We start from the raw sequence: 22,979 nt of genomic DNA, 5'->3' as shown, positions 1-22,979 counted from the left end.
GACCCCTGAGGCTCCCCAGCTGGAACAGCCCAGTGGGGGCTGGTGGGGTCACAGGTGCGGTTCCTCTGCTGCCCCACTTCCTGGAGGTTTTGCCCACCCTCCCCCAGCACCACTATTTCATAGCTTCCTGGTCGCTGAGAATGTTTATTCAAAAACAGGGATTGAAAAAAACTGTACAGTGTCTGCTGCTCAGAACTGGGCCCCTGCCCCCATGCCACTGCCCCAGCTCCCAGCAGAGCCCCCTCCCTGGGCTGCCCAAAGGCAAGCCCAGCCAGTCCATTCCAGTCACAGGGCGCGGGGGGAGCAGCAGGGACCCGCAGAAGGCGGGAACAGAAGCACGGCTCCAGCCACCCCCACGCTCTCCTCCCTGAGCCCCACACAGCAGGCAGGAGGCCGGAAGCCCAGAGGGGTGGGGTGTGCAGGAGTGACCCCACCGTGGTGGGGGCACCAGAGAGGCCCCTGGCTGCTCCCTGCATCCGAGCACAGAGCTGAGGGGATGGGGGCCCCTGCCCTGGGGCTGCCACAGCTCTCGGAGCCCTGGGCCAGGAACTGCACCTGCTGTGGGAGAAGGAATCGCACAGACCCAGGCAGGGGAGGGAGTGCATCCATGCGTCTGGCGTTAGCGGCATCTGGGAGCCCTGGGTGGAGTCTCCTGGGGCAGGCAGGGTGCCAGGGCAGCCCCCCAGCTGGCGGTCCCACCTGCCCCTGCCTGTGGCTCCGGCGGCCTCAGTAGGGGGAGAATTTCTGCCGCTCGGCTTTCTTGCTCCCATTGGCCGCGGCCATCTTGGCAGTGTAGGCCGCCAAGCCCGGCGGTGGCCCTGGGGAGGCGGGCGGTAGAGCCAAGAAGGGCACAGGCTTGAGGCCGATGAAGTTGGAGAGGGAGATGGCGTAGGGCGTGCCCAGCAGGCCTGGAGGAGCCGTGGGCAGGGCCGTCAGGGGCGGCGAGAAGGGGGCGGACAGGTCTGCGGGGGTTGAGCCAGGCGTCCCCCCAGAGGTAGACTTGGCCGTCTCTAGACTGGAGAGAGGGACACGGAGGGGGGGAGAGTGAGAGGGGCGATGGGGCAGGTGTGGCACTAACCATGAGGGAGCAGGGAGCAGCTGCGTGGGTGTGTATGGGAAGGGGGCAGGGGGCGAGGGAGGTGGACAGTGAGGACGAGCAGAGACATGGAGACGGAGCGAGGCAAGGGGACATGACAGCTGGGCCCAGAGGGGTAAGGCAGGGCAACATGGGGTGCTGACACGGCCGGGGTCAGAGGGCAGGCTCAGATGGAGAAAGCCAGCCCCGCCCTCCTCGCCTGTGCCCTGCAGGTGCCCATGCCACCGCCCGCCCCATGCTCACCAGGCAGTGATGAGGTACTGGGCCAGGGCGATAGAGACGGGCGAGCCGGTGATGGTCACATGCCGCTCGCCAGCGCCCTCGGCTTGATTCCCGATCTTGATGTGGGCCCCTGACATCTGCCGGATCTCGCTGATCTTGCTGCCCTGGCGCCCGATCACACAGCCGATCAGCTGGGGAGACCACATTATTAGCATTCAACTCTGGCCAGAGCCCAGGACGCCCAGGCCCCCCGCCCGGCCCCCCGCCTGGCCCGCAGCCAACCCCCGCCCCTGCTCACGTCATTGGGAACCAGGAATTCCTGCGAACTGGTCTGTGTGCCAGGATCCAGTCCTGAGGGGGAGACGAGGGACTGAGTGTGGCTCTGGGCCTTCCCCGCCCCCCACGCCCACTCCAGCGGGGCCGCCCAGACCCGCGCACCTGGCACCACGCTAGGGGAGGCAAAGGGGACTGCGTGGCCTGAGAGCTGCTGGAGCTTGGTGACCTGTGCCAAAGAGAAAGGGGTGGATGTCAGAGGAGGCCCGGTTCCGGTTCTGGAGGGGAAGCCTCAGGCTGTGAGCCACTCACCTCAGCTGGGGTCACAGCCCCATATTGACCCTGGACAGGAAAGCCCTGCAGGGAAAAGTGGACGGAAAGGGGGTTACTGTGATGGGTCCCAGCAGCTAGCCGGTCACTCCGCATCCTCCCTGGACCCCCGAATCCCTGCTCCCACTCCCTTGCCCACCTCTATCCCCTCACCTGGTTGGCAGACAGGAGGACCGTACCCAGGGAGAGGCTTGGATGGTAGGGGATGGTGGCTCCTTTGGGTGGGGACTGGAAGGCAGACACGAGGAGGCTCCGCTGGGACCCTCGCTGCCAAGTGCCCCATGGGCCCCCCCAGGCAAATGCCTCCCAACACTTGGAGCCCACAACCCGCCCCTGCGGCCCCACCCAGCCCCAGCCAACACAGGCGTAGGATGTGAGGTCCTGAAAAGGCTCGCCCAGGGCCCCACCTCGTGCCACCACTGACCCCCCGGCCCAGGGTCGCACCTCCAGGATAACAGCACAGATCTGCCGCACACACAGGATAATGGCATCAGGCACCCCAGACACGGTGACAGCACGCTCTGTGGAATTGGGGAGCAAGTCCCCCGCCACCTGCACCTGAGCACCCGTGGTCTGCAAACAGAACAGGGGCTGCTCTGGCTGCCGCCGTAGCCCAGAGAAAGGCCGTGCGGGCTCCGAGCGCCCCAGCACGTACGAAGCCGTAAAGCCCAGGTCCCCGGTCACAGGTGGAGGGTGGGGCCTCCCTGGATGCAGCGCCCTCTCCCCTCACCTCTCGGATCTCCTTGATCTTGGTGCCCGCCTTCCCGATCAGCGAGCCACACTGGCTGGCAGGGATGACGAGGCGTAGGGTCACGGGAGGCCTGGAGACGTTCCCACCATTTGCAGGAGCAGCACAGAGGTCCTGGGGCAGGGAGGAGGGGTGGCTATGCACACCCCCGCCACTCCCCACCCTCCCACTCTGGCCCCTTCCTGCCCAGGGATAAGGCAGGTACTCCCTCCCCTGCCCTGGGCCAAGGGAACCCTCCCTCCCACCCACAACCAAGCCCTGGAGCCAGGACCCTGTTCTCCTTGGGGAGCCCCCCTTGGCCTCCCATCCCAGTGAGCCACAGACCTCATCCAGCTTGAAGGCGATCATGGAGACAGCGTGGAAGACGGCGGCTGTGGAGCCGGTGATGGTGGTGATGCGCTCGGGGCAGGAGCCCTCGGAGATGGTGATCCGGGCACTGCTCTGTGGGCACAGCACGAGCGGTGGGCAGCAGGGCCCCTTCCCCGCACCCCCTTGCCAAGAATCTGCCTGGCCCGCTCAGCCCCGGGGGCAGGCATAGGCCCTCCCCTCCGTGGCAGGTGCCCCAGGCTCCTCCCTCCAACTCCAATCTCACCTGCTCCCTGATCCGCTTTACAGTCTCTCCCTTCTGTGGAACAAAGCAGAGGTCACCCTTAGGCTGGACGGTCACCCAGCCTCAGGTGCAGGGGTCGCAGGCAGCGGGACTGGGAACCTACCTTCCCGATTATACTGCCCACCTCCTGCAAACGAGACAAGAGCGCAGTCAGGTGGGCCCTGAGGCCCCAGGCCCAGGCCCGCTCCCGACCCAGCAAGGGCCCCGCGGAAGGGGCCCCCCGCCCCGCCCCGCCCCGCCCCGCACGACCACACCCACCTTCCCGTGCATCAGCATCCGCAGCGTGAGGGTGATGCTGAGCTCCGGCTCTTCCTCCAGCCCCGCGTCTGAGCCGCTCATCCTGTCAGGCGGGGCTGGGGCCACAGCGGCCTGGGACAGTGTCCACGCTGCGGCCTGGCCGGCTCTGTGGGGGCAGCGGAAGAGGGGTGAGGGCAATCCCACACCCCAGAGCAAGGAGACAGCCTGGCTGTCCCGACAGCCATGCTTAGGTACACTTCACCAGCCGTGTGGCCCTGGATGGGTCCCTGACCCCTCCAAGCCTCAGCTTACCATCTGCAAAAGGGAGAACCAGTTCCCATCCCTGGAGTTGGGAGAGAAGGAGAGAAGCACACTGAGGGCAGGGGCCCCGTCTCTGGGCGTGTGCTTCCCTTCCCTCTCCCGTCAGGAGGAGGGACGCACTCACTGGGTCCGTGGGAGGCCAGAGAGGACAGCCACGCGTGCCATGTCTAGGGCACCCTCCTGTGGATCGGGCCTTGAAGGCGGAGGGAAGGGTGGAAGCCGGCTGCAAAGAGGGCCTCGTGTCCAGGGACCAGGCCCTGCTGCCTGGAGCAGAAAGCAGCAGGCGCGGCAGGTCTTGCAGGGGGGGAGGCTGAGGGCAGTGAGGTTAGGAGGTCCCCTCAGCCCTACCTGCAGAGGTGACCCGGTCGGCCAGAGGGCACTGGAGCACAAGTTCCCTCAAACACCACGGGGCTGGGCACAGGGTATCAGGGGCCCACGGCGCACACTGTGGTGCTCTAATCCCTCTCCTGCGTGCTCAGGGTGGCCCTGGGGACAGGAGGTGAGCAGGATCCGGGCTGGCCACACTCCCAGCCTGGAACACTTTCTACACTACCCGAAACAAGGCACTTGGGGTCTGAGTCTCAATTTTTCCCCCAAAGAACACAGAGGGAGCCGCTGCCCCTAGGACTGGGTGCTGGGTAAGAAAGGGGTTCAGTGGGCGGTGGGCCGTAGGAATGTCACGGCCACTAACCGGTGCTGGAGGGTGGAGCCTGCGATTAGCTGCTGGGATTAGCTCAGCCGCCAGCCCTCCCTGCCCGACCCCTTTTCAAGCCCCAGCTTAATCCTGAACCTTAATCCTGCTTGGAAATCCCTCTCCTTTGAAGGCTGTCTCCTGCCAAGGCTCAGCCTTGATGGGCAGCTCACTGGGGGACCAGAACCCAAGGAGGAGGACGGGGAGTGTGACCAGCTGGTGCCGAGCCGGGGCCAAGACTAAGCTCTCGCCCTGCAAATGCGTTCTGCCCAGGAGGGTGTGAGGGCAAAGGATGAGTGTGGTGGGCTTGGCGCACACGGAGGCCTCTGCCCATCCCGACACGAGGGTCAAGGGCGTGAGCTCTGCCCGATCCCCTTGCTAGCCAGAGTTTGGCCATGGAATGGAAGGGGGCACTCCCGCCTGGTTCTGGAGGTCTCCGCTTCTGCGCCCACTCCATGGCCAGGACAACCCTATTCCCGCCCCCCGCACCTGCTCCTCTCTCCCGTCCAGTTCCGCCCCAGGCTCTCCAGAGCTGGAGAGCAGCCGTGGATGTGGGCGCTGTGCTCGCCGAGCATCCTGGCCAGCCCCGTGCTGGCTGCCCTTGCTCCACATTCCCCGGGCTGCCTGCACTTCCCCCATCAAAGCGCGTGTGATGACGTGCTTGCTTTCAGCCTCCCGGACAGCCAAGCCCGGGAGCCCCTGAGAGCAGCAGCCAAGGCTGCCTGCCGCCTTCTTGTGTCCTCGGGGCTCTGTTCAGAACACGCTGGTGAGCTGAGCAGATGAACGCCCTGCCCGGCAAGGGAAGCTGACGCTGAGACAGTCACAGAGAGGAGGGGGTGGCAGGGTCCTGCCTGCTCTCCAGGCTGTCCCAGCCCCACCACGTGCTCCCATTCAGGCTGCTCCTGTGGGGTCCGTTAGTCCTCCTCGGGGACCAGCTGCAGGCTTTGGCCGTCTCCGAGGGCCCTCTCCTGCCTAGTAGCCATGAGCCTGTCTGCAGAGGGCTGACAACGTGTCCAGGGCCACTGTCTTAAGCTCCAGAGTTTTCTGGGGCTCACAGACCCCTTTGGGATGCCAACCAGTGAGAACCCTGACACTGACCCCACATCAACTCCACACCTCCTCTTGAGGCCCCAGGACAAAAGGGGCAGGGGCTGGAACACGGCCAGGACCGGAGCACCTGCCTCGGTACAGACCCGCTGCCCCAGTTGAGTGAATGGCCTGGCCAGGCTCTCGGCCCACCCACCTGTGCTAAGTTTGGAGGCTGAGGGTGGGGGGAGGGTTGCTAGTCTATGCCCTCCCCTTCTCGGAGACCCTCAGGGTGCTTTCTGGCTACAGGAGAGAACAAGGGGCCCTGACCCACATTTCCCACATTCTCCTCGAGCCCCAAGAACGCGCAGCGCCGCTGGGTGTCCCTGGCTCCCTGGCTCCCTGCGGCTCCTGTCTGGTGGGTCCCTGCGGCTCCTGTCTGGTGGGTCCCTGCTGGGCCACCCACATGGCAGCCGCACATCATGCCACACTGACCTCCAGCTCACCTCCGACAGTGCCCAGCCCCCTCTGGTCAGCAGGGCTCCCAGGCAGAACATAACAAGCTCAGACAGGGCCTCTGACCTCAGGCCTCCCCTCCTGCGCCCCAGGCCCCCTCCCCAGACCTGGTGCCCACTCCTTCTGTCCCTGGCTTCCTGCCACTCGGGCTGGAGGGGGTGGGGAGGGTGGTGACAGCTGTGTAAGCGATGGCGGCTGCCCCCTTCCTGCCCCTCCCCCCCAGCTGTCTCTCTCCCATGACAGCTGCCCAATCAAAGGGCCGGGGGCTTAGCCAGCTCCCCCCACACGCAGGGATCAAGTGTCCACCCTGGCTTTGTTCTGGAGCAAGAACAATCCCAGGGAGGGGAGGGCTCCTGGGGCCAGGCAACTCAAGTAGCCCGCGCCCCTCAGGGGATTCCCTGGGCTCTCTGGCCAGTGTCTGGCCAGCTAGGGCCTGCAGACCCACCTGGGCTGGGGGAGGGTACCGTCTCCAGCTTCATTCCACATCTCCCAGCATCCCCTCACCACCTTCTCCTATTCCCACTCCGAAAGCGGTTGCACTGGCCACACCCAGTGATGCTGAGGAATGGCCGGGCGCATCAGCAGAGGCAGGGTGTGGCAACGGGCTGGAGGGCTGGGCGGCCAGGGACCCGGGCTCCCCTGCCCATCCCCTTCTCTGGAGATGCCCACCCTGCCCCATCAGGCCTCTTCAGGCCTCAGGCCACGCACCCAGCCTCGATCATGCCCACTTCCGGAGGCAGGAGGGGGAGACGGGGCCTCCAAAGGAGCAGCCTGGGGGCCACAAGCTCCAGCCCCTGTTCTCTGATTCAGGTCTGTCTCATAAACAAAGCGCCAGGCAGAGAAGGAACCGGATCAGAAATGCTACTTCGTCCTCACAGCATCACTAGGCAGCACCCTGAGTCTTCATAGCTAAGAGAAACCAAGGCAGGCCCAGGCCCAGGCTGGGCTCCCGGAGGAGGCCACAGCCTCACGGCACAGCCTCGCTCACTGGTACCCAACCCCTGCCGCCTCACCCAAGTTGAGAAAGGTCTCTAGCGTCCATTCTCCATGCTGGAGGCTACACGCTGTCTACTGCTCAACAGCCATCCATGGCTCCCCAGTGCCCAAGAAAGGAAGTCTGATCTCCACGGACAGACAATCGAGGCCTTCATGGTCTGGCCCCTGCCGACCTGGCTCATCTCTACCCCATCCCCCATACACACCAGGCTGCAGAACACACCTAGAACCTCCAGCCTCTGCCCCAGCTGATCCCAGCCCGAGATGCCCGGCCTCCCCACTCTCAGAAGTGCCCCACCTGGGCAGGGCCCTCCCCAGCTTTCCCAGGGAGATGGAATCACTGTGGCCCCGCGCCCCTCGGGGAGACGGCTGCAACGAAAAGCAGTCCCGCGTCGGAGCCTGTCTTTCCAGTTCAGAGAACTCCAGGACAGAAACTTGAGACAGAACCGGGCTGAGCATGCAGGGAGAACTGGGGCTCACACGGGCCGGGGACACTAGGAGCCATCAGGCTCAGGGGCCCTGGGGCTGAGGAGCCCGGAGGAGCAGTGAGGGACGCACACACAGGCCCCCCAGCTCTTCCTCGGCACCGCCAGCCCCAGCCCCTGCCCCTGCTGTGTTCCTGGGGTCCATGGCCTCCAGGGGGGATCTGAGTTTTGCAAAGTGGCCTCGCCCTCTGGAGAAGGGGTACTGGAAGAAGAGCTGGCGTGTGGGACGGGCTGCACGGCAGGGAGGCGGCCTCAGCCTGTCACAGCTGAGTCTCCCCAGTCAAGCCAGGAAGGCAGGCGATGTGGGAAGCCACTGGAGGAGCTGGGAGCCCTGGGGTCCACCTGTGCAGCCTGGAGCGCCTTCCTCCGGGGATCAAGCACCACGGGGGCAGTGATGGGAGCGGGGAGAGTGCACAGAGCCTGTCTGGGGACACAGGGTGGGGCAAGCCAGCCTCCCAGTGGCCTGGGCCTGCCAGGGTGTGTGGGCCGCCTGCTCCCAGCCCCCGACCCAGAGCATGCGAAGAGAACAATCCCCTTGTGTTTAGGCGGCCTGAGCCTGCATGCTGATGAAGGCCGGGGGTGGGGGCTGGGCTGGGGGCGCCTCGGAGGTTGAGAGGGCTCCAGGACCTGGAGGGGCAGAGGATCTTCAGATAGGGACAGAATAGCCTGCCCGGCGCCAGCCCTGAGTGAATGGGGGACCCCAGGAAGAGCGAAGGCCGGACTTGGCTCCTGGGGAGTGTCTGGGGTGCAAGCTCTCTTTGTAGGGGAAGAAGAGCCCCTGAGGACGCGTGTCCTGTTCATCCAGCATGAAGGTGATCTTCCAAGGCTGGGGGCACCCAGGGCCCCACATTCTGGGAGAAAGGGATGCACCTGGACATGAGTGCATCCCCTTGAAGACCACTCCCCTGGGTGCTGGACCCGGGCGGGGCCCTGGGTGCCACAGGTCTCAAGATGGCGGGCCTGGGCCATGGGAGTGAGAAGGCAGGCGCCTCCCTCTCCTGGCCAGGCAGGCACCAGGGCCAGGCTGAAGTGAGAGCAGAGCCCCCCACCCTAACCCACCCAGGAGCCCAGCCAAGGAGTCAGGTCAGAGCTGAGGCCAAAGAGCCCCAGGCACAGAAAGGACCACTGAGCTCCCAACTCTCATCTCCATGCAACCCTGGCCTGGAGGGTCTGTGTCTGGCTGCTCCTAGGACTGCAGAGCATGGCCAGGGGTGGATACTGGGCCAGGAGCAGCAGGGGCGCAGACACCGAGCAGAACCCGAACCCAGGACAGGAGGTCCAGGAAAGAGCAGGCCCAGAGGAAGCAAACACGGGTGGGATGGGAGCCTCAGACCTGAGATCTAAGGTCCAGGAAGCCCCCTCCCTGCTGCAGAGCGCTCCTCTGGCCGCTGAGAGCCCCCACCTGTACAAGTCTCAGCGATACGGGACAGGGAGCGCGTTCTTCGCAGTCTCCCAGTGTCCCGGAGCCAGGACCCCAGCCCAAGGACCCGAGCGCGGCCGCCTGCCCCCTCCCCCGGCCGAACCCCCAAACTTCGTGCCCCGCCCGGCCCGCGCCCTACCTCGCTGGGGCTGTCCTGCGGCGGCGGCGGCGGCGGCGCGGCGGCTGGGCCGCTCAGTCCCACATTGTCCCCGGGAAAGGCGGCCGCTCACAACTGCGAGTGACATCAGCTGCGAACAATGAGGGGTTTGACAGGCGCGGAGCCCGGCCGGCCCGGAGCCCGGCTCCGCGCCCCCCCCACCCCCGGCCCGCCCGGCCCGGCCCCTCCCCGCCCCCTCCCCGGATCCGATTACAGCGCGGCGGGCCCGCCCCAGCCGCCCCAGTGCCGCAGCCGCCCGCCCCGCCCCGCCCCGCGCGCCGCGGTGCGCCCCGAGCGGCCGCGCTTCCGGGAGGGCTCCGGGAGCCGCGGGCCTGCCCGCGCGGCGCCGGGCCCCGAGCCCCCGGCCTCGGCTCCCTCCGAGCTCGGGCTTCGACCTCCGCCCCGCCCTCATCGTGGCTCCCGTTGTCTGCGCTGTCCTGCGCGCGGGGGCCTCAGCCCCGAGACCCGCGGCCCGGCCCGGTGCGCACAGGACAGGTTACCGGGCCAGCTTCAGGAGGGGCCTGAGAGCCCTCGTGCACCCCGCCCCGCCGCGACGCCCCCAGGTCCACTCCCAGCATTCCTTTTGGGGTTCGGGTCGCGAGGGATGGGGGCGCGGCAGAGCCCTCGACGAGGGAAGAGATGCGTGGGGGAGGGGCTGAGCTATTCTCAAGTCCCACGCCCCTCCCCCCGCGCGCCGGGGGCCAAATATTCCTCCCCCTCTGCCCGGTAATCGGCTCAGCCTGGTCCCACTGACCTCCACCTCCCCCACGGCTGAGGCTCTTGGCACCTGGGTACGTGTGGGTGGGGAGGGGAATCCAATCTCCCTTCCCCTCCATCTGGCCTGGTGGACAAAGGGCAGGGGGACCATCTGGTCCCGCCAGCGTGGGGGAGGGGCCCGCCGTGGCGGTCCCTAGGGGCGGGGGAGGGGCGGCGCTCCGGAGACAGCGAGAGCCTGTAAGGGTCTAATTGCATCGCTTTATTTCCATCCCCCAAACCTCAAAGCAAGGCACTAGCTGGGCTGAGAAGACCCAGACCGCACAACCCGGGGCAAGGGAGCGCCGGGAAGCCAGGGAGAAAGCAGGGAGATCGGCCTCTCCGGGGCAGGCAGTTCTGGCCCTGGGGCCACCTGCAACCAGTGGGTGAGTAGAGCCGGGGGCCCGCCACACCCTAGGCATAGCAGTTCTGCAAGGGCGGGCCCATGGGGCCCAGACAGGTGCTACAGCGTTAGAAGTGCACATGGACCTGGGCTAGTGCCTGTGTGGAGGCCCAGGTGTGCACGGGTGCGTGTGCAGGGCAAAGCTGCCCATGAAAAAGGTGCATGGTCTCCCCATCACCTGCACCATGCAGCGGCTCCCGTGAAGGGTCAGACCTGTATCTGGGATCAGGTAGGTATAGAAGGCTCCAAGCATGTAAGTGCGTGTGGCCTCAGGCGGGAGGGGGTGGGCAAGGGTGGGGGTGACTGGCCTGCAGGGCAGCTGAAGGAGGAGGCAGGGGGAGGCTGGGCAGAGCAGAGGAAGGCGAGAGAGCCAGCAGGAGCCTGTGGAAGCTTGGATTACCCTCCAGCATATTACGTCCCTTGATTCCTGTTTTTTGCTCTTGATTTTACCTCCTCAGTCTGGCGCTGCAAAAGAAAGAAGCAGAAAAAGACACGGACCCCAAAAGACATGAACCCGGAGAAACAACAGACAGACACACCTGTGGTGCACATGTGATGAGCCAGAGCCAAGAGAGGGGTGGGAGAGAGCGGGAGAGGCCCGAGGCAGCAGGCAGCAGGCAGGCAGGTGTCTCCCCCGGCCAGAGCGCGGGGCCTATGCCAGCCCCTGCAGGAAGCTCAGCAGCTCTGTATGCCACTCCTCCGGTTTGTCCAGGTAACAGGGGTGCCCCGCCCCCTTCATGACCAGCACCCGGTGGTTGGGCAGCTGCTTCAGGTGCTCAAAGCTGCTCTGACCCATGGGGTCCTGGTCTCCATATACAATCAGGGCCGGAATCTGAGAGAGAGGAAAGCGGGGCGGAGTCAACGGGGCCGCCAGGGCAGCCTGCCCCCTAGCGGGCAGCTCACCCCAGGGCCACCCAGAGAAGGGGAGAGACAAGCTGGCCCTACGGGTGGTGGCGCAGAGTATGTCTGCCCCGGCACACAGCTTGGCACAGGGCTTGGCTCGGTAATCCGACAAGCAAACCAAAGAGGTGGAGTTTGGCGGTCAGCTCCTCCCAGCCACCAGGTAAGTCACCTAGCGCCTGGATAAGGCAGGCCCCCAGGGAAGGCCACTTCCTGGCTCCTGGCAGGGGCCCCTCCCACCCAGAAGTACCTTCACACTGGCGTAGTCGGCGGCACTGATTTTGTCGGTGCAGATGGGGGCCACCGGCACATAGCCCCGGAGCTGGGAGCCGGGGGCTGTGAGGAAGGGCAGGGAGTACATGCCACTCATGGATGGACTGATCACCACCGGGGGGCCCAGGGCCAAGGCCTCCACCAGAGCTGCCAGGAAACCTGCAGGGACCAGCTCCCCGAGAGGGGCAGGGGCTGCTGCTTCCTTGGAGCGCCCCAGGCCTGCAGGAGACAGAAGACACGGGCAGTGAGTGGGAACACCAGGGAGAGTGGGTCCCTTCCTCCAGGAAGGCTCCTGGGTCAGCCCCTCTGTGCCCAGGTTCCTGGCCTGCCTGCCTCCAGCTTTGTGCCCATCTCCTCCAGGCCCACCAGTGTCCCGGGACGAAGGGGGTGCTGGGGTCTAGGGGCGGGTCCACGTCCCAGGGCTGCAGCTCCTGTCTAGGTGGCCCTGATAGGTGCCCCCAGTCTCCCTCAGCTGCTCACTTTCCCCATCTGTCAAGCAGGGATGACAAGTGTGTACCACGAGCGACTGCTGTGGTACAGCAAGTCGACAAGCAAGGTCGGCTGTGTCAAGGGCAGGTGGTCCTGAACTGGCCCTAGGTGGGTTCCTTGAAGACAGTGGCTGGGGGCAGGTCACGCACCCCCACCTGCCCTTTCAGTCACTCCCCACTTTGACAACAAGCAGCTGAAGATCTTTACCCTGAAGCTCAGCCCAACCCACCGTGGGAACCAATCCTGGCCTGGCTGGAGGCCTTGAACCCTTACCAGCCCTAGCCAGGAGGGGGCGGGGCGGAGCAGACCCACTGCTTGCTCCATGCTTGGCACCAAGGGCTGGGGCAGGGCAGTCCCGGGGCTGCCCCACCTTCCCCAGAGCCCGGCCCTGGACTTTGCACCCAAAATCAGGACGAGGGTCCTAGCCCACCACCAGGCAGAGCCCTGGCCTGCTCGCAACGTGCCAGGACACACCTCAGCCCTCAGGGCTTCCAACAACCTGTGGTTAGCAGTCAAAATATTTGACTTCCAGGCAGCCAGCATTGTGGCACCGTGGGCTAAACTGCCTCTTGCAATGCTGGCATCCCATTCTGGAGCACCGGCTGGAGCCCCAGCCACGCTGCTTCCAATCCAGCTCCTTGCTAATGTGCCTTGGAAGGCAGCGGAGGACGGCCCAAAGGCTTGGGCCCCTGCCACCCAGAGTTCCTGGCTCCAGGCTTCAGCCTGGCCCAGCCCCAGCCAGCTGTTGCAACCATTTGAGTGGTGAAAAGCGGTTGGAAGGGCAATTGATCTCTCTCCCCACACCCCCCCCATCACTCTGCTTTTCAAATAAAATAAATCTTAAAAAAAAAAAAAAACTGACTTCCAATTGGATAAGCACCAATTTCTATGTGTCAGGTGCTAGCCATACATTCACGTGGGCAATCTCATCCACCCCCAAACACAAGCATGGTGAGTTTCCATTCCAGACAAGGAAACAGAAGCTCAAGAGATTGGGACACTGGCCCAGATCACAGTGAGGAGCCGCTGGGCAGTGTCCAGGCAACACCTGGGTCAGAATGGCCTTGCAATGGGCATCAAACTCCGAGCCCAGCCTGGCTAGGCCCTCACAGTCGCACGGCACCAGACCTGCCTCCCGATGAGGCAGACCCCACACACCCACACACCCACCCACCCATTCTTGCCTAGAAGTACCTGGGAGGTCAACGGCCACGGCCCGGTAGCCGGCCTGGGCCAGCCTGCGCAGCGTACCCAGGTTCTGCCAGGTCTCGGAGGAGAAGCGGATACCATGCAACAGCAGCACAGAGAAGCGAGCGGCCTGCCCGCCGCCCGGCCGTGCCTCCCGGAAGAAGAGGCTGAGGCCCTGCACCTGGACGGTGCCCTCCTGCTGCTCGGTGTCCACCATGCCCGCGGCCGCTACGCTGGTGATGCACCTGTGGTTCAAAGCCGGCCCGATGAGGGGCCACAGAACATCCCGCGCAGGGGGAGCGGGGAGTGGCAAGGAGACCTCCGGGAAGCTTCCAGAACTCCAGAAACGTGCTTTCAAGTCAGGACAACCTCTTCCTTCTGCCCCTGCCATGCACTTAATTGTGTTGGCCTCAACTTCCGCATCTAAACTATGGGGACAATAAAACCTACCTCAAGGATTAGGAGCTTAAGGGAGGGTACCTGCCAGTGCCAAGAACTCAGCACCTGGGGCTTCCATTACCGCTGCTATTCTGTTCTCCTTTTCCACAAAACGGGATTATTCGCGAGGACTAGCTCACGGGTGGTTGATGGGATTAAATGAGGCCACGCGTGGAAAACACTCGGCGCGGGACCTGCACACAGGCAATGCACGTACTATCCCTGCTACGCTCATCACCCCCCTCTTCCCCGCGCACTGCCACAGGTCTCGAGCCCGCACCGCAAGCCGGGAGTGGGGGGGAGGAAAGAGCCCATTTTCCGGAGGCGGAAACCGCAGCGTCCAGTGGCAAGGGCTTTGGAGTTAGGCCTACAGGGGCGCAGGGTGCTCAAGGCGGAGGCGCCGCGGTCAGACGCGCGGACCCCGGCGCCGCCACGTCTCGTCCCCTCCCCTCGGAGGACCCCCGTTCCAGCTCTCTAGGTCTGGAAGGGCGCACAGGGAAGGGATGCGGGCAGCCCCGAAGGTGGAGGCCTGGGGAGCCGAGAAGGGAAGACCTGGGGTGGGTGGGGGGTGGGTTCTAGCTGGAGAGGGGAAGAGAGGGTCGTGCGCGCAGGGCGCGTACCTGGGGAGCTGCGTGGCGTCGCGCAGACCGGAGGCGGGCGAGTGCTGGCCGGGCCTGGGGCCCCTGGAGAGACGCCGGGAAGCGGCCCACTGGGGGCGGGGGCGAGGGCCGGCCCGTGCTCCGGGGCGCCCTCCTGTGGCCAAAAGCTGCTGCAGGGTCCGTCCGAGCCGCTCACGCCCCTCCGGGCTCTCCCGGTTCTCAAAGCGACCTCAAGTGTCCCAAGCGCCAGGCTGGGTGACATCCGAAACTCTCAGCGAAGCGACCTGCCTCATACGGACACGGTGCAGCTCTAGGAGGACGGATTTTTCAGAGCTGAATCCCTGCGGCTCCCTTCTTGATCCCCCCTCCCACCTCTTTACCCCCGCCAGGAGTGCCCAGCCCAGAGCTGAGCTCCCCGCCCCCGCCCCACTAGGCAGGTGTCCTTGGTCCTTTTCCCAACGCCTCCAAGTCCGTTGCCTCGCCTGTAGACCGCGTCTGATGCGTCTGTCTACCTCTGCAGGATACCAATAAGGAGCGGACCCTGTGCGCTCCGCCCAGCCTCCCCGCGCCCGGCTCGGCAGCCACGTGGAGCCCAGAGCCTGGGCCGGGCCACACGGTCACGCATCGCCAACCAGGCCGGCCCAGACCCCGACCGTGTGTGTGTGTGCGTGTGCAGGGGTCAGAGAAGCGGTGGGGCTGCGACACGGTAATATCTGGCGTTTCCACCACGAGCCTTCTGCATGGCCAGTCTTCAGGGACTGGCCCGCCCCTCAAGTCCTAAAGACACCACTTTCCGGGAGGACTGGGGGCGGGGGGCGGTCTCACCCTCAACCCCATTGCACAAACAGACACCTGAGCGACAGTGAAAATGTCCCGGCTGAGTGGCTTTCCGCCCGCTCTCCGGCCAGAAACAATTGGGAAAATCGGGACGGCGGGGCGGGTCCGTGCAGAGCGGGGACTGCCTGCAAACGCGGCGCCGGCGGACTGCGCAGGCGCGCCTCGGTGGCCGCGCTGGCGGCCGCTGGCCACCGCTCAGCCCGCGGAGCGGCCAGGGCCGCGTCAGGGCCCGCTGCTGTTCCGCGGCTGGCTCCGCCTGGGCGGAGCCCACCCAGCTGCGGCCCATCCCGGCGGGCCCGGTGAGTGTCCCCGGGGAGGGAGACTCGACGGCTGCCCGCGGCGGACAGCTGTTGCCCCCCCTCCTTGCCCCACCGGTTGCGGAGCGAGTTCTACGGAAGGGGCCGGCGCTGCGTGGAAAGTGTGCACATGCGCGGGAATCGGTGCGTACCCGTGTGTCTGTGCGTGTGTCGGGAATCCTGCGCACACCTGTGCGTCTCTGTGTGTCAGTGTCTGCCTGTCTGCGGGTTCGTGTGTGTAGAGTTCTGTGCGACTGTGCTTGAATTATTTGAAGGTCTTCGTGTTGTTTTGAAAGCCTGGGTCCGTCTGCCTGTCTTCCTGATGCCTGACGGTGCACGTGACCTTAACGGTGCTATTGCAAGGAACTGTTTGCCCAAGGGCCAGTGGATGTGCAAGGAGGCTGCGTGTGCACGCAGGGAAGCATGTGCAAAAGGAAAGCTTGTAGGGGCAAGACTCAATGTCTGTGCGTGCGTGGGCACAGCTGTGTGTCATTAACGATGTGTACTGCGGTGACCTGAGGTGGGCACAGGTCACTTCCCACCCCACCTCTGCAGGTTGAGCTGACCTAGCCGCCTACTGTAGGCTTCCCGCCATTGCCCAGTGTGGTTGCACCCTGGGTTGCCAAGGCAACAGCGGAACACTTCCCCACCCTCTTGAGGCTCCCCTGGGTATTGGAAGCACCCACCAATCCCCTGCTGTTCATGGTCATGAACTAGAGAGGGTTCATGATCATCGTCCCCCCTCCCCACCAGCTCCTGCTTTCGCCCCAGAGGGGGCTGCCAGTGCCCACATACTGCTCGGATGGATCCCCCGCTGCTGAGCCTGTACCCAGTTGGCGCTCCATGAAAAAAAGTGTTCATGGGAATCCGGGACCAAGACAGATGTGTACATCCTAGGCCCAGGAAGTGAGGACCGGACCAGCCCTTGGTCAGGACCACTGCATTATTTAAATACCACAAGAGGCTTGGGAGGGCAGCCATGAGGTTATCCTGATGTACTGACAAACCAGACACAGCAAGGACAGGTCTCAAAGCCAGGGCTACCAGCCCTGTTAGAGTCCTGGGTCTTTTTTTTTTTTTTATTTTAAGATTTATTTATTTATTTGGAATTAAGTTAGAGAGAGAGAGAGATCTTCCATCCCCTGATTCACTCCCCAAATGGCCACATCTGCCGAGGTTGGGCCAGGTGGAAGCCAGGAGTGGAAGCCAGGAGCTAGGAGCTTCTAGGTCTCCAGGGTGCAGGAGCCCAAGCACTTGGGCCATTTCCACTGCCTTTCTAGACCATCAGCAGGGAGCTGGATCAGAAACGGAGCAGCCAGGACTCAAACTGGTGCCCATATGGGATGCCGGTGTCACGGCTGGCAGCGGCTTAACCTGCTGCACCACAGCATCAGCCCCTGGGTCCTGCACCTTGAGATCTGTCCTTTGGTCTGGCGGAGGCCTTGGACTGTAGGAATCTGCAGCTGGGGTGTGTGTTGGGGGCGTGGTAATCCGTGCCTCCCACCTGCGTGCCGCCCTTCTCCTATCTAGGTGTGCCACGCTCTCCCCTGGCCGCAGCACTGCCTCCATCATGGACATTCTCAGCGGCCTCTTAATGATTGCTGGCCCAGACCAACCCTTCTCACCCACTGCAAAGCACACTCTTTCTGTCTTGTGTGCAGTGGGATAAGAATCCTATCCACACATGCGCTCATGAGGAGGCCATTCTGTGTGTGGGCTTGTTCCTTTCATGGCCCTCACCCTCCCTCCACCTGCAAGGCCCCAGCTCAGCCCCAGGGAGTCGCCCAGTGTGGCCTGGTAATTAGCAGCCCAGCCCTGGGGTCAAATCGCAGTTTCCCTATTTGCAGCTCTGCACTGTGGCCAAGAGAATTTATGTCTCCGGGTCTCAGTTTCCTCGTCTGTCAGAGACCCATACTCATAGCTGCTCCCCGGTATTCTCTGGGGATCTGCAAAGGGCCGAGCGGAGGGCTCGCTGAATGGAAGTGTGGTTTTGCCCTGCACGGTGATGAGCGTGGTCGCTGAGCACGGTCTGTGCGGGGGCCATCTCAGATGCCTGTCCTCACGCTCCAGGGTATCTGAGCCTCTGCCTTGATGTGTGGAGGCGCTGGGTGCGAATCCTGGCAGGGGCGTGGGCAGGGGCTGGAGCTCCTCCGCCGGGGCCTTCTGGACGGGGCCCAGGGGACATTGTGGGGCTCAGCCTCGGTCTCTTCCTTCTCCTGTCTTCTTGCAGGCTATGGTACAGATATCCATGAGCCGGTCCCAGGGAGCCCTGCTGGGCCTGGGCCTGCTGCTCACGCTGCTGCTGTACGTGGGGCTGCCAGGTCCCCCGGAGCAGACTTCTTGGCTCGGGGGACAACCCAACGTCACAGTCCTGGCTGGCCTCACCCCTGGCAGCTCCCCCATCTTTTACCGTGAGGTGCTCCCACTCCATCGAGCACACAGGTGGGTGCGGACCCAAGGCCCAAGGGGAGACCCAACGCGGGGTGCTTGGAGCCTGGGAGGGCAGTGGGAAGGAGACGGCGGGCTGCCTCCCAGCCCCGGGACACATGCAGCGCCCTGTGTGCCTGCAGGGTGGACGTGGTGCTGCTCCACGGGAAGGCCTTCAGCTCCCGCACGTGGGAGCAGCTGGGCACCCTGCAGCTGCTGTCGCAGAGGGGCTACCGGGCCGTGGCCATTGACCTTCCAGGTGAGCATCCCTAGCCTGGATCCAGACAGGCAGGAGGCGGCAGGTGCAGCAGCTCCGCAGAAGTGGGGACTGGAGGGGTGGGGAAGCTCTAAGGTGTGACAGGGGGCACCGGGACCCCAGTGTCTGGACAAGCAATGGCAGGTCACAACACCCCAAAACACTCTTACTTCTGCCTTGGAAACTCCAGTGTGAAATGCACGTCACGTAGCAAATGGAAACAAGGCTCACTCCACCAGCAGTCGTGTGGGGGCTCTCACTGTGCCTTCTATGACAAACGATGGCGTGTCGTTCATCTCACTACACAGACGATTTGTGCTATCGTCATTATAAAAAAAAAAAAAAAAAAAAAAAAGGCAAAAGCCAGTGAAGCCCTCTGAGACCAGAGCCACGTTCCTCTCCCTCTCTGAGCAGACTGGGGGGAGGGGGTGCCAGTCCCTGTACCGGTCACTGCCACACAGATGCAAGCCACGTGCAGGACATGTGCTGGGGGTCATAAGCATGACTGGCCTCCTGCTGCCAAGTCCACCTCTCCCCACACCCTGTCTCATGAACCAAGCCAGTTCCTGCAGAACTCCCAGCGTGTCATTAACCATGCAGTGTGTGCCACAGGAAAGATGGACACATGGTAGTCGGCCATCTCTACTGGTTTTCTCAGAATCCAATGAAATGACTATTAAAAAAAAGGCACAGGTGGCGTGGCGTTGTGGCACAGTGAGTGAAGCCACCTTTTGCAATACTGGCATCACATATCGGAGCACTGGTTTGAGTCCTAGCTGCTCTACTTCTGACCCAGCTCCCTGCTAATGTGTCCCGGAAAGCAGCAGCAGGTGGCCCAGGCACATGTAGGCCCCTGCAACCCACATGGGAGACCCAGATGGAGTTCTTGGCTCCTGGCTTTGGCCTGGCTCAGCTTCAGCCATTGTGACCATCTGGGGAGTGAACCAGCAGATGAAACATCTCTTTATCTTCCCCACTTTGTCTCCGTCACTCTATCTTTCAAATAAGTAGTGAGTTCTGTCTGTTGTTGCTAAAGAAATGCTCAAGTAAGGTAGCTCCGTCTTTGGACGTGCCTCTTTGAGTATGCAGGCACTCATTTCTCTTGGGCAGCTACTGAGGACAACTGATGGGTCAAAAGATACACATCTCGGGGTTGGCATTGTGGTATAGCAGGTAAAGCCACCACCTGCAACTCTAGAATCCCATACGGGCACTGGTTTATATATATTTATATAAACTCTGCCATCAAATAAATAAAGTACCCATCTTAAGATTCTTCCAGGCCAGCGCCGCGGCTCACTAGGCTAATCCTCTGCCTTGCGGCGCCGGCACACCGGGTTCTAGTCCCGGTCGGGGCGCCGGATTCTGTCCCGGTTGCCCCTCTTCCAGGCCAGCTCTCTTCTGTGGCCAGGGAGTGCAATGGAGGATGGCCCAAGTGCTTGGGTCCTGCACCCCATGGGAGACCAGGAGAAGTACCTGGCTCCTGCCATTGGATCAAGTGCGGTGCGCCAGCCGCGGCGGCCATTGGAAGGTGAACCAATGGCAAAGGAAGACCTTTCTCTCTGTCTCTCTCTCACTGTCCACTCTGCCTGTTAAAAAAAAAAAAAAAAAAAAAAAAAAAAAAAAAAGATTCTTCCAAAAGGAGGGGTTTATCCTCCCATCAAATCCTGTATGACAGTGCCCATTTCACATCTTTCCCAACACTGGGTACTATCAGTCTTGAGTTTTGCCGATACAATGAATGAAAGATGTTTTTCTAGCAGGACTATTACAACAACAAAAAAATAGCATCTGGGGAATTGGAGTAGCATGTGCCATGCCCCACTGGTTCCCACCTCTGCATCTCCCTCCCTTTTTAAAGATTTATTTATTTGAAAGGCAGCGAAAGGGGCCAGCATTATGGTGTAGTAGGCTAAGCCTCCGCCTGCAGCGCCAGCATCTCATATGGCTGCTCCACTTCTGATCCAGCTCTCTGCTGTGGCCTGGGAAAGCAGCAGAAGATGGCCCAAGTCCTTGGGCCCCTGCACCCACATGGGAGACCCGGAAGAAGCACCTGGCTTTGGATCAGCCCAGCTTTGGCTGTTGTAGCCATTTGGGGAGTGAGCCAGTGGATAGAAGACCTTTCTCCTCTCTGTCTCTCCCTGTCTCCATAACTCTGCCTCTCAAATAAATAAAATCTTAAAAAAAAAAAAAAAAAAAAAAAAAAAAAAAAAAAAACAAGGCAGCGATAGATGAAGACAGTGGAGAGAGAAGGAAAGAGATCTTATACCTGCTAGTCCACTCCCCAAATCCCCAAATCTCTGCAACAGCCAGGGCTGGGCCAGGCCAAAACCAAGAACCAGGAACTCCATCCAGGTCTCCCATGTGGGTGCAGGGGCCCAAGCACTTGGGCCATCTTCCGCTGCCTTCCCAGGTGCATTGGCAGGGAGCCGGACCGGAAGCAGAGCAGTCGGGACTCAGACTGGTGCTCCCATATGGGATGCTAGCCTTGTAGGTGGCAGCCTAACCCTGCTGCGCCACCACACCCCCATCTCTGCTGCGCCCGCCTGCCCCCATCTCTTTTCTCCACTGTGGTGTGGAGCCCACTAGCCCCCCATCAGCTGGTACTTACCGCTGTTCCCAGGTTTTGGGAGCTCAGCACCTTCAAAGGAGGCGAGCACAGAGGCAGGCCGGGCAGAGCTGCTGGAGCGGGTGCTGCGGGACCTGGAGGTGAAGAATGCCGTGCTGGTGAGCCCCTCGCTAAGTGGCCGCTATGCCCTGCCCTTCCTGGTGCGAGGCCACCACCAGCTACGTGGCTTCGTGCCCATCGCACCCGCTGCCACCGAGAGCTACACCCGAGAGCAGTTCCGGGCTGTGAAGGTATCCTGTCCCCAGCTTGTGTCATGGTGTGGTCAGGACCTGGGGACGGGGCCTCAGCCTTGGTCTTGGATGGAAGAGGCGGGGTGTCTGGGGAAGGCTCGCTAAGATGGTGTCGGTCACAGCCCCTTGCCTCGCCCCCAGACTCCAACCCTCATCCTCTACGGGGAGCTGGACCACAACCTGGCGCGAGAGTCGCTGCGGCAGCTCCGCCACCTGCCCAACCACACCGTGGTGAAGCTGCGCGCCGCGGGCCACGCCTGCTACCTCCAGAAGCCGCAGGACTTCCACCTCGCCCTCCTCGCCTTCCTCGACCGGCTGCCCTGAACTGACCCACTGCTCAGGGCCCAGGTCTGGCCCAACTCGAAGGGTCTGGATCCCTCATCCCACCAGGGAAGGAGCCCCTGGGATCGCAGGGCACAGAGATCAGAGGGGCAGATCCGGCCAGAACCTTTCGTCTATTTCACAGGCACAATTTTTTTTTTTTAAGTATATTTGTCTTTCCTGGGTGGTGACAGTTTCATTTTCCGGTGTGTTTCAGGAGAGGCAAGAGTGGGAGGCAAGTCTGGGTCTGTTTGGGGGCTGGAGGGGGCCTGGGAGGCTAAGGATACAACACTTCCTAGCTGTCTCCCCTTAGCACTGTGCCTCAGTTTCCTCATCTGTAAAATGGCATGATGGTGACACCTGGCTTAGAGGGTGGTTGTAGGACTGAATGGGTACGTGGGACACTTGGTTACACACTTGGCTGGAGGAATTGGGGGTGGGGAGGTAACAGCTAATGTATGACCACTGGGAGTGATGGGAAATCCAGAGTCTACAGTTGAGGGGGTCAGGAGTGGATGGGGACCAAGGTGTAGGAATTAACACAGCACTGTTGGGGGCCAGCGCTGTGGTAGGGCAGGTAGGGCCACTGCCTGCATCACTGGCATCCATGTGGGTGCCAGTTTGAGTCCTGGCTGCTCCACTTCCTATCCAGCTCCCTGCCGATGGCCTGGGAAAGGCAGTAGAAGATGGCCTGAGTGCTTGGGCTCCTGCACCCGTGTGGGAGGCCCAGTGAAGCTCCTGGCTCCTGGCTTTGACCCGGCTCAGCCCTGGCAGATGCAGCCACTTGGGGAGTGAACCAGCAGGTGGAAGACCTCTCTCCTCTCTGGCACTTTCTCCCTCTCTCTCTCTCTATATATATATAACTGTACTGACATTCAAATAAATAACTAAACCTCAAAAAAATAAAAGAATACTGCATTGTTGATGAGCCAGCAAGCCCGTTCCCCTGCGTGGCATGGGTGAGCAGGACTTCAACCCCAGGGCGGGTGGCATGGACCCCCCCCCCCCCCCCCGGCCCTCTTTCTTGACCCAGAGGTTGAAGTCTCCAGCCCCAGCCCCCTCCCCAAGCTGACTGAGCCCCTGGAGCACAGAGCAGAACCGGTGAGGCGTGCAGGGGGCAGCTGGGCACACAAATGGACAGCCACACCCTGTGTCGCTTTCTCCTCCCCCCCCCCGCCCCCAGGGGTGGGGTGGCATTTCCTAGGAACAAGGGAGTTTGGCACAGGATCAGCCAAGAGTGCAGCTCCCCATCATGCCCTCTGGTCACGCGGTCACGACCGGCGACACCGACACATCTGCCCACACCCTGGCGCCAGCCCACGTGCTCCCACCCGTTGATTTACCCGCGTACTCGGCACGCTGTCCGGTCGCTGTCCCTTCAAGGATTGAACCCTGAGGCACACGGCCTAGCCTCCTGGGGCTCACAGACGCGTCCGCGAGCAGGGGACAGCGAGGGGGCCGGAGTGCGCGCAGGAACCAGGCAGCTTTCCGCGGCGGCGCCCGCCCAGTCGGGAGGCTGGAGCAGGGATCTTCCGGGACCGGGGCCAGCCGAGCATGCGGCCCAGGCCCGAAGCAGGGCGCAAGGGGGCGTGTCCTGCGGGGGCGGGGCCAGTCCGGAGCCCGGCCTCTGTGGGCGGGGCCGGCCGCGCGGAGGCGGCCCAGGGGCGGATCCGGATCTGGCCGAGGCCCGAAGCGGGGCCGGGCGGTGCCACCCGCGGCGGGGCGGTGGCAGGGGTTGGACGGGCGCTTACTTGCCGCCTCGGGTCTCCGCCCCGCGACCCGACTGCAGCCACGTGGTGGGCGGGCCGGGGC

The 22,979-nt window shown here is 63.1% G+C and overlaps 3 protein-coding genes and 2 long non-coding RNA genes across 11 annotated transcripts; 3 read left to right on the top strand and 2 right to left on the bottom strand.

Moving 5' to 3' along the window:
- Window positions 1-124: 124 nt before the first annotated feature.
- On the bottom strand, window positions 125-9,330 carry PCBP4 (poly(rC) binding protein 4). Its single transcript, XM_051851589.3, has 13 exons — window positions 9,111-9,330; window positions 3,538-3,682; window positions 3,383-3,406; window positions 3,262-3,294; window positions 2,994-3,110; window positions 2,652-2,783; window positions 2,366-2,494; window positions 2,075-2,149; window positions 1,904-1,948; window positions 1,757-1,820; window positions 1,617-1,669; window positions 1,340-1,509; window positions 125-1,015 (listed from the first exon to the last, which is right to left on the bottom strand). Exons 2-13 carry the CDS (start codon window positions 3,616-3,618, stop codon window positions 727-729), a joined length of 1,212 nt encoding a protein of 403 aa, XP_051707549.1. The 5' UTR covers window positions 3,619-3,682; window positions 9,111-9,330; the 3' UTR covers window positions 125-726.
- Window positions 9,331-9,396: 66 nt separating this feature from the next.
- On the top strand, window positions 9,397-10,873 carry LOC149124358 (uncharacterized). The gene is made up of 3 exons (XR_016214308.1): window positions 9,397-9,691; window positions 10,131-10,267; window positions 10,743-10,873. It is a non-coding gene; the product is annotated as an uncharacterized LOC149124358 (long non-coding RNA).
- Window positions 10,084-22,558, bottom strand: ABHD14B (abhydrolase domain containing 14B). 4 transcript variants are annotated; one of them, XM_089305563.1, is made up of 5 exons: window positions 22,511-22,558; window positions 20,599-20,690; window positions 14,193-14,455; window positions 11,435-11,676; window positions 10,084-11,116 (listed from the first exon to the last, which is right to left on the bottom strand). In XM_089305563.1, exons 3-5 carry the CDS (start codon window positions 14,431-14,433, stop codon window positions 10,937-10,939), a joined length of 663 nt encoding a protein of 220 aa, XP_089161689.1. In that variant the 5' UTR covers window positions 14,434-14,455; window positions 20,599-20,690; window positions 22,511-22,558; the 3' UTR covers window positions 10,084-10,936. The 4 variants fall into 4 exon arrangements, with proteins under 4 accessions (XP_089161689.1, XP_017199348.1, XP_008258971.1 ...); XM_017343859.4 differs by having other exon boundaries at window positions 14,193-14,481; window positions 22,511-22,557; XM_008260749.5 differs by lacking the exons at window positions 20,599-20,690; window positions 22,511-22,558 and adding exons at window positions 13,141-13,379; window positions 13,615-13,766 and having other exon boundaries at window positions 14,193-14,248.
- LOC138843964 (uncharacterized) lies at window positions 11,921-12,803 on the top strand. Its single transcript, XR_011379215.2, has 2 exons — window positions 11,921-12,054; window positions 12,479-12,803. It is a non-coding gene; the product is annotated as an uncharacterized LOC138843964 (long non-coding RNA).
- On the top strand, window positions 13,958-22,075 carry ABHD14A (abhydrolase domain containing 14A). 4 transcript variants are annotated; one of them, XM_051851595.3, is made up of 6 exons: window positions 13,958-14,050; window positions 14,692-14,877; window positions 17,535-17,746; window positions 17,875-17,990; window positions 20,611-20,846; window positions 20,988-22,075. In XM_051851595.3, the coding sequence occupies exons 3-6, from the start codon at window positions 17,538-17,540 to the stop codon at window positions 21,168-21,170; spliced, it is 744 nt and encodes a 247-aa protein (XP_051707555.2). In that variant the 5' UTR covers window positions 13,958-14,050; window positions 14,692-14,877; window positions 17,535-17,537; the 3' UTR covers window positions 21,171-22,075. The 4 variants fall into 4 exon arrangements, with proteins under 4 accessions (XP_051707555.2, XP_051707554.2, XP_017199347.2 ...); XM_017343858.4 differs by lacking the exons at window positions 13,958-14,050; window positions 14,692-14,877 and adding an exon at window positions 15,159-15,448; XM_089305559.1 differs by lacking the exons at window positions 13,958-14,050; window positions 14,692-14,877; window positions 20,611-20,846 and adding an exon at window positions 15,168-15,448.
- Window positions 22,559-22,979: the final 421 nt, after the last annotated feature.

This window comes from Oryctolagus cuniculus, chromosome 10, assembly GCF_051225735.1.
Source record: "Oryctolagus cuniculus isolate XC-2025 breed Fujian yellow rabbit chromosome 10, ASM5122573v1, whole genome shotgun sequence".
In the NCBI taxonomy this organism is placed as follows: domain Eukaryota; kingdom Metazoa; phylum Chordata; class Mammalia; order Lagomorpha; family Leporidae; genus Oryctolagus; species Oryctolagus cuniculus.
This window is presented reverse-complemented; position numbering and strand designations above follow the sequence as displayed.

Bases quoted from the DNA above. Each gene is read 5' to 3' on its own strand.
- PCBP4 (XM_051851589.3), bottom strand. From the start codon at position 3,618: ATGAGCGGCTCAGACGCGGGGCTGGAGGAAGAGCCGGAGCTCAGCATC. The intron at 3,407-3,537 runs GTGGGTGTGGTC...TCTCGTTTGCAG, and splicing joins GGATGCTGATGCACGGGAAG to GAGGTGGGCAGTATAATCGG. The intron at 3,111-3,261 runs GTGAGATTGGAG...CTGTGCCCACAG, and splicing joins TAAAGCGGATCAGGGAGCAG to AGCAGTGCCCGGATCACCAT.
- ABHD14B (XM_089305563.1), bottom strand. From the start codon at position 14,433: ATGTCACCCAGCCTGGCGCTTGGGACACTTGAGGTCGCTTTGAGAACC. The intron at 11,677-14,192 runs GTACGCGCCCTG...TGTCTCCTGCAG, and splicing joins GACGCCACGCAGCTCCCCAG to GCCTGGGGCGCTCCAAGGAA. The intron at 11,117-11,434 runs GTACTTCTGGGT...CCTCTCTCTCAG, and splicing joins CCGACTACGCCAGTGTGAAG to ATTCCGGCCCTGATTGTATA.
- ABHD14A (XM_051851594.3), top strand. From the start codon at position 15,040: ATGTCCCGGCTGAGTGGCTTTCCGCCCGCTCTCCGGCCAGAAACAATT. The intron at 15,449-20,610 runs GTGCGTACCCGT...CGCTGTTCCCAG, and splicing joins GTGCACATGCGCGGGAATCG to GTTTTGGGAGCTCAGCACCT. The intron at 20,847-20,987 runs GTATCCTGTCCC...CCTCGCCCCCAG, and splicing joins AGCAGTTCCGGGCTGTGAAG to ACTCCAACCCTCATCCTCTA.